General features: G+C 39.1%; 1 protein-coding gene across 4 annotated transcripts in view; it reads left to right on the top strand.

The window, feature by feature from the left end:
- The window catches only part of HECW1 (HECT, C2 and WW domain containing E3 ubiquitin protein ligase 1), a 266,177-nt gene that overhangs the window by 211,181 nt on the left and 40,949 nt on the right, over positions 1–14,047 (top strand). For all 4 annotated transcript variants that reach the window (XM_065752992.1, XM_065752994.1, XM_065752991.1 and 1 more), the window contains exons 15-19: positions 541–675; positions 8,648–8,753; positions 8,953–9,049; positions 10,922–11,005; positions 11,585–11,694. In XM_065752992.1, coding sequence (XP_065609064.1) covers positions 541–675; positions 8,648–8,753; positions 8,953–9,049; positions 10,922–11,005; positions 11,585–11,694 — 532 coding nt within the window. The remainder of the gene's footprint in view (positions 1–540; positions 676–8,647; positions 8,754–8,952; positions 9,050–10,921; positions 11,006–11,584; positions 11,695–14,047) is intronic.

Here is a 14,047-nt window from a genome sequence, read left to right as displayed (position 1 = left end):
GGTCCCCTCATTCTTGTCTCAAAACCAGTAAAGATTTGAATTAAACAACACCTGCAGCAAGCAGAGCTATTTTAAAAGCAGAACAAAGCTTCAGGAAAAAATGTTATACAGCATAGTTGTAACTTTCTAGCTTTCTGTGGAATATCACACAATATCTGAGGCAGTACTGGACTAATAAAAGTTTCATCCAGAGTAGAGATCTATCATGACTGAATGGTTTGGCTTAGTGACTGCTTCCATGAGGCTTTGCTACCCAATAAGCAGTGTTCCCTAGTAATTTTATTCTCTTCTGCCTTGTTTACCTCATGTCTATTACATGTAATTTTGAGCTGTGTAGCTTCAGGTATGTCCCAAGAGCTGTTATAAACTTGGCTAAGAAAGTCCTGTCATTTGCAGATACTATCCATGATCTATGTCTTAACAGGGGACTTCTGACATGCAGTTTCTAGTCATTTTCACTGTATGTTGCCACAGTACAGTCACACATTTGGCCTTCTTCTGCCAAAAATAACCACTCTGCATTGTTCCTGTATATTTCAGTCTTTCTTCGTTGACCACAACAGTCGTGCTACCACATTTATAGATCCCAGGATCCCACTGCAGAATGGTCGTCTCCCCAATCACCTGACTCACAGGCAACATCTTCAGCGGCTTCGTAGCTACAGTGCTGGAGAGGTAACCATGCTAGTATCAATACTGATCCCTTTTTACTGCAGTCAATTTAAAATGTGTTGAAACAAAGTTCTTGTGAATTTTTATTTTCTAAAGACGAGTTCTTTCTTAAGTATTTCTGTGAACGGCTTCTGTGAGCGTTTGATGATAATGAAGATTTATATTTTTACCATTTTCAGAATAAATTAATAAACAAACTAAACAATCACAACGAATTGATGACAAAACAGATTTTAAAAGAAGAATCCATGTTTGACATCCTTGTCTTGCTTTAGTAAAGGCAAGCCACTTACTATCTGTATACTTGTATATTTCAGCAGCTTTGTATCTTTCTTCATTTTTCACTGTGACACTGTGCTCTGAAGAGATATACTCCCTAGTAGGTGCAGGAAGGCATGTTAAGGTTTGCTTCCCTGACCTTCAAATCATGCTAAACAATCTTTTGTATGTTTCATGGAAATGGCTTCTGTCACTGAGTAGCATGGCCAGAGTGGCATGTTCATAAATCCTAGTTGTGTTTTATGGAGTTAAGAAGGAAAGAGTAATAGTAATTAGATTCTTCGTAAGTTGAAGATTTGTGAATATTGTGGCTGAATGGGAGTAGATATGCATAAGGGCCAGAGAATCTTCCTCTTGCACTAAATCATCAGAAGCAGTACTTGTGAAATTAACATTGAAATTTGTTGCAGCAGGACTAGTCTGAACACTTCCCACTAGCAAAGGAGCTTAGAATCAAGAGCTCATTGAAGTGTGAGGTCAGTACTTCAGAATCAAGGGCAGGCATGATTTAAGTAGCTCTGATGGAGTCTTGGAATTTTGTGTGAGTGCAGCAAAATATTTTCTGGAGATTGAAGTGCATCAGTGTCTCTTTCAGTCCTATCTTCCAACCATCTTCCCTCTGCCAGCAGCCTGTACTTTAATGTTTTTATTGAGACTGATTCAAGTGATAGGAATGTGAAAGACATGTATGTGGTGATCCATATTTCGGCTTATACTTTCCCGAGGCTTGGTTACAAATTCATCTAGACAAGGACAGAAACACTGCTGAGCTACTCAGCCAACCTCTCCTAAGAAACACACTTAGTTCTGCAAGTGGTCGCAGGACTGACAAAAATAAAATGTCACGTGCAGGGAAGAGAATGAAGAGAGTAATGAAGTAATGACTCTGAAGAAACTGTAAACTGTTCATCAAGGGCACTGATTTGGCATGATGAGCTAATGAAACAGGACCTTATTCTGTCTTCGCAGCTATGAGTGTTAGTACTTTGACTGCTTCAGTGGCCCAGGTCTCATGGTGCTTATGCACCCTTGCCATAGCCATTAGCTTCCCCTCTGGAAATATTTGCTCCTATCATTGATTTCCAAGGACTTTTGATCAGTGCCTGAAAGCCACTTACGAGGAAAAGATTCAAATCTTTGCAATTTGACCCATGAAACTACATGTTCCATGCTGTTTCTTCACAGTATGTTTGGATATGCTTTTGTCCTATGAATCACAGGATTGCAAGAGTTGGAGCGGACTTCAAGAGATCATTGAGTACATTTCCCCCATTAAAACAGTTTCCCCACAATAGGTCACGCATGTAGTTGTTGGTTTTTTTTTTGTTTAGCAGGTGGTGTGGCCTCTGAAATCTGTCACCAAGATGGTATAAAGGACCAAGAAAGATGACTGCCAATCTTGAGCATACTGTACAGATGCCAAATGAAGAAGAGCAGAGCAGTGCAGCTTCAGTCATGATTCCTTGTGAATGCCAGAGAGGGCATAGAAATGAGCTGGGGTCAAAACTCTCCTCCCTGCTTTTGCGCACATAAATGACAGTCTGCCCAAGTGCCAAAAGGAGTTGCTGAGTGTTTCTCTGGACTTTCCAGGGACTTTGCAGTCTAAGCAGGTCTAGAGGGAATGGCTTCAGGTTGCGCCAGGGGAGATTCAGGCTGGATGTTAAGAAATTCTGCTACTCTGAAAGAGTGATCAGGCACTGGAATAGGCTGCCTGGGGAGGTGGTGGAATCACTGACCCTGGAGGTGTTCAAGGTGCGTTTGGACGTTATGTTGAGGGACATGGTTTAGTGAGAGCTATTGGTGATGGGTGAATGGTTGGACTGGAAAAGGTCTTTTCCAGCCTTCTTGATTCTGTGATTCTGTGAAATAGCAGGTAAAAATCATAGGTAAATTACAAGGGGAGAATGGTTTTAAGCTCAAGTAGTGACAATTTAGATTGGATGTCAGGGAAGTTTTTCACAGAGAGAGTGGTGAGGTGGTGGAACAGGCTGCCCAGAGAGGCTGCAGATGCTCCATCCCTGTAAGTGTTCAAGACCAGGTTGGATGGGACTCTGGGCAACCTGGTGCAGTACCAGATCTGGATGTTGGTGGCCCTACATGTGGCAGGGGGGTGGAAACTTGATGATCCTTGGGATTCCTTCCAACCCAAGCCATTCTGTGATTCTATGATAAATGAGCCCAAATGGGAAAAAAGGAATTCCCCAGCTTCACACAATTGTCAGTTGCTTTGAATTGTGTAATCATGAAGAAGTTGTCATGGTTCTAGGAAATTATAACCACAGTACTCAGCAGTAGACAGAAAAAATATATAAGGTCTGGAATTCTATTCTATTCTATTCTGGAATTCCCGACACCCCAAGTGCCGGGTCCTGCACTTTGGCCACAATAACCCCATGCAATGCTATAGGCTTGGGGCAGAATGGCTTGAAGAATGTAGAGAGGAAAAGGACCTGGGGGTGTTGGTTGATGCTCGGCTCAACATGAGCCAGCAGTGTGCCCAGGTGGCCAAGAAGGCCAACAGCATCCTGGCCTGTATTAGAAATAGTGTAGCCAGCAGGAGCAGGGAGGTGATCATCCCCCTGTACTCAGCTCTGGTACGGCCGCACCTCGAGTACTGTGTTCAGTTTTGGGCCCCTCACTACAAGAAGGACATTGAGGCCCTGGAGCGTGTTCAGAGAAGGGCAACAAAACTGGTGAGGGGCCTGGAGCACAAGTCTTATGAGGAGCGGCTGAGGGAGCTGGGATTGTTTAGTCTGGAGAAGAGGAGGCTCAGAGGAGACCTTATTGCACTCTACCACTTCCTGAAGGGGCGTTGTGGTGAGGAGGGGGTAGGCCTCTTCTCCCTGATAAGTAATGACAGGACGAGAGGGAATGGCCACAAGTTGCGCCAGGGAAGATTTAGATTAGACCTCAGGAAGCATTTCTTTTCTGAAAGAGTGGTCAGGCACTGGAATGGCCTGCCTAGGGAGGTGGTTGAGGCACCATCCCTAGCGCTGTTCAAGAAGCGTTTAGATGAGGTGCTAAAGGACTTAATTTAGTAGTTGGGTAGAGATAGTGATAGGAGGATGGTTGGACTAGATGATCTTATAGGTCCTTTCCAACCTTATGAACTTATGAACTTATGAACTTATTTAACTTAGCAAAGAACTGGTATTGCAAGAACTGGATGTAGGAAGTAAAATCTAACCAATTCAATTGAAATAAGGCAGAATTGAAATTCAGTGAGAAGAGTTATCCATAAGAACTGATCTACATAGTTACTGCATCTCTATTTGTTCATACTGTCCAGCCAAAACTCAGTGCTCTTCTGAAGGATGTACCCCATACAAAAGCCAGTTTTGTCTTTGTCATGATTCCAGTCCAGTTTGTCCTAGTTCTGTGACTAATGGGCAGGAAAGGACCCATGGACCCATGCCCTGGAAAAAAAGGGAAAGGGGGTATGGAAAAGATAGGGAGATGGGCCCAAGGGAGGAAAGCAGCGGCAACAAGCTAAAGGAGAAAGCTAATTTACTAAGTAAGATAGAAGAATACGAGGTAACAAAATATGATACAATTGGAATTGAAGCTAAAAAACCAAATAAAATGCGTGTCCAAAAACTGAATATGTTACTCTAATGCTGAAGGTGAGACAGCTAAGGAGCATGCATTGCAGAGACAGGCAGAAAGAGACTCCCATGACTCCCAGTCAGTGTTATCTTTCCCTCTGAACAGAAAACAGAAACAGAATAATAAAGTCTTTTGGGAACTGTAATTCATTCTTCTCTTCTGGGACAGGTAACCAGAACTATCGACAATCCTCAGAACTGCAGCATTAACTCTTTGACTCAAAGTACACTACACAGTGTTATGATATAGAATACCAGTAATAAAAATCATAAAACTATGACAGCCTTACCATCAAATTACAGATTTCTCTGGCTAAATGTAGTGCGGTGATTAGGTTGTGGTGATCATGTAACGAACAGTGATCACTGGCTCTCCCTTCTGTGATATCTGTGAATCTTACAAATCTTTCCAGTTTATCAAAACTTGGCCTTGGCTGTTGCCTAATGGTCTGTGGTATTGAATTGAATACTCCACATCACAAATAAATAACTGTTTCAGTATTCCATGTATGCTTTTAGGATTTATTCATGAAATTAAAGCATAAAAATAAATTTTCTCAAATGTGGCAGTTGTCTTTGCTTTATGGAAAGTAATTTCATTATCAGTAGAGAACAGAAAGCAGTCAAACAGTTTCTGTCTCAGGCCGTCTATTGCTTTCAAGTCTTTTTATTCAAAACTTATCCAACGACTAACAGGTCAAGCAGAGACTCAAACCACTACTTCTAACTTCATATGTACATGGTGAATGGGCTGTGTTGTTTATTTAAGGGAAAAAAAAAGATTTCTGCATACAATTATCCCCATTTCCCTCTTCCAGGAAAACATCTATTTCATAAATTATTTTTTAATATTTATGCTTTTGTCTGTTTGAATTTTTCTCCTAAACAAATGACCTCTGTAAAAGTTTTGATGTTCATCTGTATAAATTTTTGATGTTAAATGTATTTTACACATCATATATTAATTAGTTTGACAAGAATGCTATTGAGGCTTCCATGAGCACTTCCTTAAGGGCTTCAATCTTTCAGAGAGAAAAGGTTGTTGATGGAACTCCTGGTTACCTAATTTTTGAATGAAAACTTTCCATTCTCTCTCTGAATTTTTTTTCTGCAGTACAGATCACTATGATGGAATGATAGAGATTTTATAGACAAAAGAGAAAGAAGTATGCACGCATAACAAAGTAGCAGTAGTTTCTGATTAGTAAGAAAGACTGAGGATATACAAAGATGTAGCAGTGTATAACTTCCCTTACTGACCCAAACTACAGAAAGCAAGTAGGAGGACTCAAACAGGCAGGAGACTCTCAAATCCAGCAGTGATATAAAGCCCAGGAAATGATATTATGTCACTGAAAGGCTCTGTGATGGGGCTGGAGACTCCACTCTGGTTGCAGGATCTCAGAATCTATTACAGTGCTGTTAAACCCAGTCTATAATATCAGTTATAGATAATATCAGTTATCTAGTATATCAGTTTACCCTGCATTAGATGAACCCAATTATAAAGTCTTTAGAAGGATTTATTTTCTTTTAATTAGAGAATAATATACTGATCTAAATTAAATTATTTGATTAGTCAGAGCAGTCAAGACAAGTGTAATTAAATACTAAAATGGAGCAATCAATTGTGCTGTATTAACTAAAAGATTGGAAAGAGGAGTATTAACTAAATTGAAGGTAATCAGACAGCTAGGATTTTTCCTGTTTTTTTTTGCCAGAGAATAGTTGTTTAGAGGTGTAAATGTGCAAAGACTAGGATCCAAACATAGCATTAGCAATGTCTAATGATGGTGATAAAGAGAAGTACAGCACCACACAGTGTGTGCAGTTTATTCTGCTAAGGTACCTACAGAACTAGATTCTATTTGACTTTAATCCAAAGTAGGGAAGAGGTGAGTGAAGGTTTCCCTTCATTAGGTCTATCCACATTTCCTTTCAAAATTCCTGTCTCAGGAGTGTGCTTTGAGGCAGTTCAGATAGGTTAGCAAACAGAAAAGATAGAATGAGTTGACATAAGGAGGAAGAGAATTCAGCCTCAAGCTGTGCAGAGGTACTCTGCAGTTGCCGTGTGACAATTGTGCTTATTTTTGTTAGAGACAGGGCTTTAATTCTTCAGTTACCCCTACCCCTAACCTTGTTTCTACCTTCTGGTCATTATATCTATGTGTACCAACAAGGGCATGGGATTTCTATATTTCAAGCATGAGGTGAGGAACAGCTGTGCCCGGAAGAGCTCCAAGCCCACTCTGGTAATGGATTATAGGGAGACATTTGCAGCTACACCTCCTCCTCCTTCCATAGCATAGAGTGAATGCTGTGAAGGACAAATTGTGTCTGCCAGATCGGATGCCTGAGTCAAAGGGCAAAAGCTTCCTGAGCTAAACTTATGGTGTCTGTTGGGCCATGAGGATGTTAGATGGAGACCTAGGAAGAAGGAGAGAAGATTTAACTCAGCACAGGGGAGTTGTGTATTTGGGCCAAGACTTAGAGAATGTCCCTGTGAGAGCAGAGTACACCACAAGGCTGTTGTTTATTAGGGTTGAAGAGGAGACAAAACTGGTTTCACAGCCAAGGTTTTCATTACACTCATAGAGCTTTTAACAAAAACATAGATGCAGTTTAAATTGCATCAATCCCTGTGGCATTCATTGCCTTTCAGTTAGTACACTGTATATGATGTGTCTGAAAGTTCAGTCATAAATTGCCTGTTTCTTAAAGGTGAAAGGGATTGGACCAAGATTAGCACATCAGCCCATTAAGAACTGCAGGCTTGACTGTTCTCCTTGACACTGGAATACATCTCTTGTAGCCAGCTGATGTATACCAGCATAAAATGGGTACAAGCACAATTATAACTGAATCATGAATAAAAGTGTGCACTTTCACAAGTTTTGTGTTTTTCAATTACAGTATGTTTAATCAGAGTCATCAAGATTTTTATTGTTTAGCCTGTGTGTTTTCAAGTATGAAGTACATTGACTGGCATCTTGTTACACATAAACTTTTTATTCTTTATGTGCTCCAGAGGCAACTTGCCAGTCACATTTAGTTTCTCAGTTTTCATTTATGTCCAGCTGGAAGATCTGGCATTTGGCCATAGTACTAAAAATGGATTGGCACTACTTATAGGTTCATAGGTACGTTCGGTTGGAAAGGACCTAGAAAGATCATCTAGTCCAACTATCCTCCTATCACCTTCCCTATCCACTAAACTACTAAATCAAATCCCTTGCTTGGATGCAGACCTCAGCATTTAAAATATTGGAGTAGGGGCAGTTTCTTCCTGAACTGGTTGTCAAGTACTACAGTTTGTGCAGCAAGAAGGAAGTTGCCATCATCCCAGTAGAATGACAGTTGGATACCATACACATCTTGTCCTGACACTGAATTTTTAGCAGTGATAAAAACTGTTGGCTTTCCTGTGACTACATTTTGGAGGAACACATATGTGTGAGAGGTGGGTTCCCCTCAGTTTGTACAATCCCACGTATAGTTACATAGCAAGAAATGACATACTGAAGACAAATTGCTGTTATGTTACGGCTTTTAGTATACTCAATGTATCTGCCTTCCTGAGATTAATCCCTCTTACTGTGTTTAGGATAGTGGCATTCTTTAAGTCAAGTCTCTCAAATAAGTAGCAGTGATAGATTTCCTCTTTATTCCTCTTTATTTATCTACTTTTCAGATTATGGTGTTTTTTGGTTTTTTTTCAGCATATACAATTCAGTATCTGTTTCTGATTATACAAGTTAGGCAAAAGCCCTTTTCTGACCTTTGCTCAGCACAGTTACATCTCTCTCATATTATTCCAATATTAAATATTCTTTCAACAATACAGAGAGAACACTTGTAGTGTTGTGCTGTGTTTTTTTTTTCTTTTTCAAATTAATGTTGCAGTAAAAATCTTGACAAAATGCAGTTATGCTGGAACAAGATACTGTATAGTATAGTATATGTATATCCCTCAATCAGTCAGCATCATGGACCATTCTGCAAGTCACAAAAAAAGATCAGACACATTTTTATTAGTTGATCTGCTGCCGATTGCCATTTGACCATTCTTCCCCTTTCCTCTTTTGTTGTAGGCCTCTGAAGTCTCTCGGAACAGAGGAGTTGCTCTGTTGGCCAGACCAGGCAATAGTCTCGTAACAGCTATTCGAAACCAGCATCATTATGAGACATTACCTCTGGGTAAGCCAAGTTTCCCTTTTCAAAGCAGAGCTCACAAAAAAACATTTTAGCGCAATTGTTTGATCACATACACAGCTCCATGTTATCCCTTGTTTCACTAGCAGTGCAGTCAGTGGGCCTCTGCATCTTCACAGTAGCGCCCAAAAGGCTCCCTCAGTGGTAAATAAAGCCTCTGTATTACTTTTTTTTTCATTTCTAGCTTACAATGACAAGATTGTTGCATTTCTACGCCAACCCAACATTTTTGAGATGCTGCAAGAGCGTCAGCCCAGCTTGGCCAGAAACCATGCACTCAGGTACTGCTTTGTTTCCACACTGCTGACACCAAGTTCCATAAATTATTTACTGTAGTGTAAAAATTAAATTCTACTAACTGTTGCAAAAAAAAGATGAACTTGAATGCTATCCAGAAATGTCACTCTTAAGTATTACTGAATAGCAGAAATTATCTTCATCTACAGTTATCACCTTGCTTTTCAGAAGATAGCATTATGGTCTTAATGGGAGTGAGCAGCAAAAAGACAGTAATTTCTGTAGAAGTAGGATTTTACCTTGTGGTCAGATTTATACTCAACCCATGGACATAGTCATTCTAAATTTTATAAGCAGCAACATTATGAAGTGCTCCTATCTTTACTCTTTCTCATAGCTTAAAGTAGTCCTTTCCTAAGTAATTAAATTGCATCTCTGTTTTTATTACACCCATTTCTTTTCTATTAGGTATAAAAGAAAAAATCAGAACTGAAAGCCAATACAATTTTAAATTCATTCTAATTCCAAAAGTTAGATTAATTGTTTTGGCCTAGAACCTGAGCTGGTGTCAGTCAGTCTCAGCGATACCAGTGTACACCAACCCAGAGTTTGGCCCAGTGGTTTAGTTTACTGTGCACAGAGAAAAGTGCAAGTGGGGAAATGGTAAAGAAGTGAAGGAGGAGCAACAGAAAAGCCTTCAAGATCTTGTAGCCAGCTTTCTGCTGATAGCCCTCCTGACTCATAATTTAGACATGAGAGCCAGATAAAGAGTTCTTTGGGTATAAGGATTAGACTTGATTCCTGGAGGAATTAATACATGCAAATAAAATGAGACAGAAATAATGAAAACTGCTGCTTGTATTCAAGATGTACATTTCTGTAACTGAGAAATTTTTATCTTCACCATCATATTATTCCAGACTGTCTTTTTTCCTCAGCTGTAATTCGAATTCTCATTTCTCAGAGAACAGATGATGGTTTTATCTCCTTTTGAGCAGAGAACAAAATTAACTAGTGATAGGGACTATGCAGCTTAGCCAGCACATAATGAGATTTGTAACAGAATATCGAGCCCTTTGCCTCCAAGTCGTTGCTTTGATTGTAGCTTAGGTTAGAAGTAATCCAAAACTACTATCTAGTGCTCATATAGCAGACCTTAAGCAAACTCCTAGGTGGCAAATGTCCACCTTTTACAGGGCTTGACTCTGTCCCAGCCAGAGAGGTACTAAAGTACATCCTTGACTTGAGATAGAATCTCTTAACTTGATTTTGCAATAAATATTATTGGATACTGCAGTGTTACAGAAACATACTGGCAGACTGGGATGTAGCTCTGTGGTTTTCATGAGTCTGACCTACTGTTAGGATCCTATCCCATGCTATCCATCCTTGTTAGTATTCATTTTAAGGAGCAAAATGCATGATTTTATACATGCAGCATGTAATTTCTTTGTTTATCAATCAATATCAATAATATATTAGTGTGGCTTTTATCAGCTAGAATGGGCAGAGGTATAGGAAGTGGTATTATATGAAATTCTCTTAAAGAAAAGTGATACATTAGTTGTAACCTTAAACAAGAAGTCTGTCTGTCAGTGACGATAGCTATAATGTTACACATGGACTTAGAAGGCAAGGAATTACTTTGTTTTCTAAAAAATGGTATATCTCTTGCTTTAGGATCAGGCAACTGAGTGATATGAATAGATTATTTTTTGTTAGTTTGTTAGGGTGATTAGCAAATTAATCAGGCAGTTTAAGATGTCTGCCATTTTTGGAAAGAGAGAAACAGGAACTGGCAAAACACCAAGGAGTGATAATTTTATATCTACCTCATGCCTCGACTGTGGCAAGTGCTCTTCACCCTTTTTTTTTTTTTTTTTGTCCTCTTGTCAGTAATATTATTTATGTTTCAGGGAGAAGATCCATTATATTCGGACAGAGGGTACACATGGGCTTGAAAAGTTGTCTTGTGATGCAGATTTAGTAATTCTGCTGAGGTAATCAATTTGATCAAAAGCATAATATTGTTATTTATTGTACCAGATAAAGTATCTGTCTCTTTCCCAGCATAATTGATAAGATTTTGTTAAATCTTCCAGACCATTTATAATTAGATTAAGATTCATTTTTACTAAGAGTCACTCAAAATATTCAGCCAGTGTCTATCGTTCCATTCTTACTTCCTGTAAGGCAGCCTCCATCAGTGCAATAATATCCATCCACAATCAGCTCAATTATTACAGCTGTTGCCGTGAAGAAGTAGATAAAAACAATCAGGTTAAAATGTTTTATTTTGAAGTTGTTGGTTTTTTTTCAAAAGGAAACAACACCTCTTTTTTCACAATACAAATAAATAATGTAACTCCTCATAAAAACACTGTAGTACAGTGCAGTAAATGTTGTTTGGGTAAAAAGACTTTTATTGGGACTGGGGAGCTTGATTTTTATGTGCTAACTGCTACTGTTTAGCACAGTTAAAGACTTTTTCGTGTTGTCTTGAGTTTACATGGAAAATGTTGCATTACCTCATGTGATGAATGTGTACTAAACCTCTCTCTGTCACTTTTTACATGCAGCCTTTTTGAAGAAGATATCATGTCCTACATTCCACTCCAGGCCGCTTTCCATCCTGGTTACAGTTTCTCCCCTCGCTGCTCACCTTGTTCATCACCCCAAAATTCTCCAGGTAAGGGAATGGAAAAAATAACTCAAAATCTTGCAGTTATGGTATTTGTTCTAATAAATACAAAGGAACAGATGGAGAACCAGCATAAATTGTTAACCTGCTAATTCCAGTGCCCACTCCAAATTTGACCCACACTGCTTTTTTGCTGGATCAGTTGTCATTGCTGTTACATGTCTGTTGAAATGTTAACAGTAGCTAGAGCACACAGATCCGGAATTACTCATTCTGAAGAATGTGTTTTGCTGCTTTTCATGTATTTGGAAAGAATTAAGAACAAAAAGAGAATAATATGCTCCAAATGTAACTGATGTGAAAGCACATTCATGTTTTGTGACAAGAGCGAAGAGCAACATCAAAATCAAAGGCTTATTTCAGTACTCCCAGTACTCCTATAGAGTTAACTCGCCTCCAGTTTATGTTCCAAATACTTCACCTCTTTCATCTATTTTAAGACCTGATGGAATCATCTTGATCATCCTGTTTGACCTCCCATGTTGAAAACTTAGGTTTGACAGGAAACATATTTTCCAGAAAGACATGGTGTCTGAGAAGGTTATTTCCAGCTGTGGTATGTCTCTGTAGTTATTGTTTATGCTATAGAAATTTGAGGAGCTGATTTCTCCATTTTGCCAAGATATACAATCCCTGCTGCAGTCTCAATGCACGGCTGTGTCCAGTGGTCATTTTGAGAGAAATTTACAGAAATGTGATCTGAAGAAATCCATTTTTGGCTGATGTTTGAAATCATCCATTTAAATTATCTGATTTTGATCAAAATTATAGGACAAGAGATGTCCAAATCTCAGAATTGGCTATGCAAAACTTGATTTTCTTTTGTGAAGAAGTTAAATGCTGAGCCTCTGTCTCCGAGAAACCAGTGTTTAGTTAGGATGCCCTTTTGCCATAAATGAGTTTTAACATCATTGTAAATAAATGTAGCTCCTCTTCTCTACATCAAGATAGATCAGAAACAAGTCTCCTGCAAGACAAAATGTAGATACTTGGCAAGAATCTGGCCTACAGAAATGCACTGATCTTTCCATGTTTTTGTGAAAAGACAAGAATTGCAGTAACCAAGAGCCACAGCAGTTGGAGCGAGCTGAGCCCGGCTTAGAGCCATGCCTCACAAGATTGAAGAGATCAAAGATTTTCTGCTGACAGACAGGAGGAAGGATGCAAAGTCTGTTTTAACTCCCAATACACCACATGATGTTATGATGTGGAATATCAATAATACAACAAAAATCATAAAACCATACTAATTGCTAATACTAATTTGTGGCAACATGCTATCTGCTTGCTTATTCCTGCCACTACTTTCATATCCCTTGAGAACTACAATTCCCTTATGTTATGGGGGACAAAAAGTCTTAAGAAAAGGGTCACAAGGGAATCTCCTTGCACAGCATATAAATACTCCTTTCTGTTTTACCTGCACAGAATTACTAATGTGCTTTCCTCCTGGCAATCACATACATTGTGCTCCCACTAAACGTGTTTGGTTTTTTTCTGCTTTCCTATGGAGGACTTTCTGCCATATTTCTCATAAAAGAGCTTGTTCATATTGTCTTTTCTAATGAGAAAGGGAAATGAGATTTCATGGATCCATTCTTTGACATGATCCATGACATATTCCCATGGCATGGCACTTGTTCATACAAAAGGACTAATCAGACACTTCAAAAATGTAGACTTCAAAACAAAATAGATCCCAAATTACTGAAAATCTGTATGTATGAACCATGATAGGAAACTGTCACATTTCTTGCTGACGGAAATCCTTCTTGGTGCCACAAAGGGTTTTTGTGTTGATGACTGGAAGTGTTTAATACACAGTCAGATTAACTCTGGGAAACCTGATTCTCTGTTTGGCTGGGGTGCTAGGCTCCAGATAGAAGTGCTGCTTTGAGCTCCAGAGGTTTAATCCAGCCAAGTAAGGAGATATAGAATATAAAGGAGAGAGATCTCTTAAAAGTGCAAAAGGAAAAGAAAACAAATGCCAGGAAGTGGGAGTTGTACATGTCAAACTTTCGATCTTGCCTTCCTGATCTTTGCATTTCTATTCAGATAAATCATAGTTACAGGCTCAGGCAACATAAAGGCATGCACACACAATGCCAACTTAACTGTTCTCTTACTGAAGAAGATATAGGTCCTGGAAGTCATCAAAGTCACTGAGTTAAACTTAAAACTTAAAACTCTATTATTGCCAGGTAGAGTACAATTAATACTGACTGTATTAGTGTAAGAAGTTCCTAAAGTGTTTGTTAGCAAGTTGTGTCTGAAAACATCAGCTGCATGATTTGAAAGAATTTAAAAGATCCTTGAAGTTCAGCATGCTGTTTTCTCACCA

Source organism: Cyrtonyx montezumae, unplaced genomic scaffold, assembly GCF_038088225.1.
Source record: "Cyrtonyx montezumae isolate F1298 unplaced genomic scaffold, pur_monq_1.0 scaffold_8, whole genome shotgun sequence".
Classification (NCBI taxonomy): domain Eukaryota; kingdom Metazoa; phylum Chordata; class Aves; order Galliformes; family Odontophoridae; genus Cyrtonyx; species Cyrtonyx montezumae.
The sequence above is the reverse complement of the archived record's forward strand: the minus strand, read 5'-3'. Positions and strand labels throughout refer to the sequence as shown.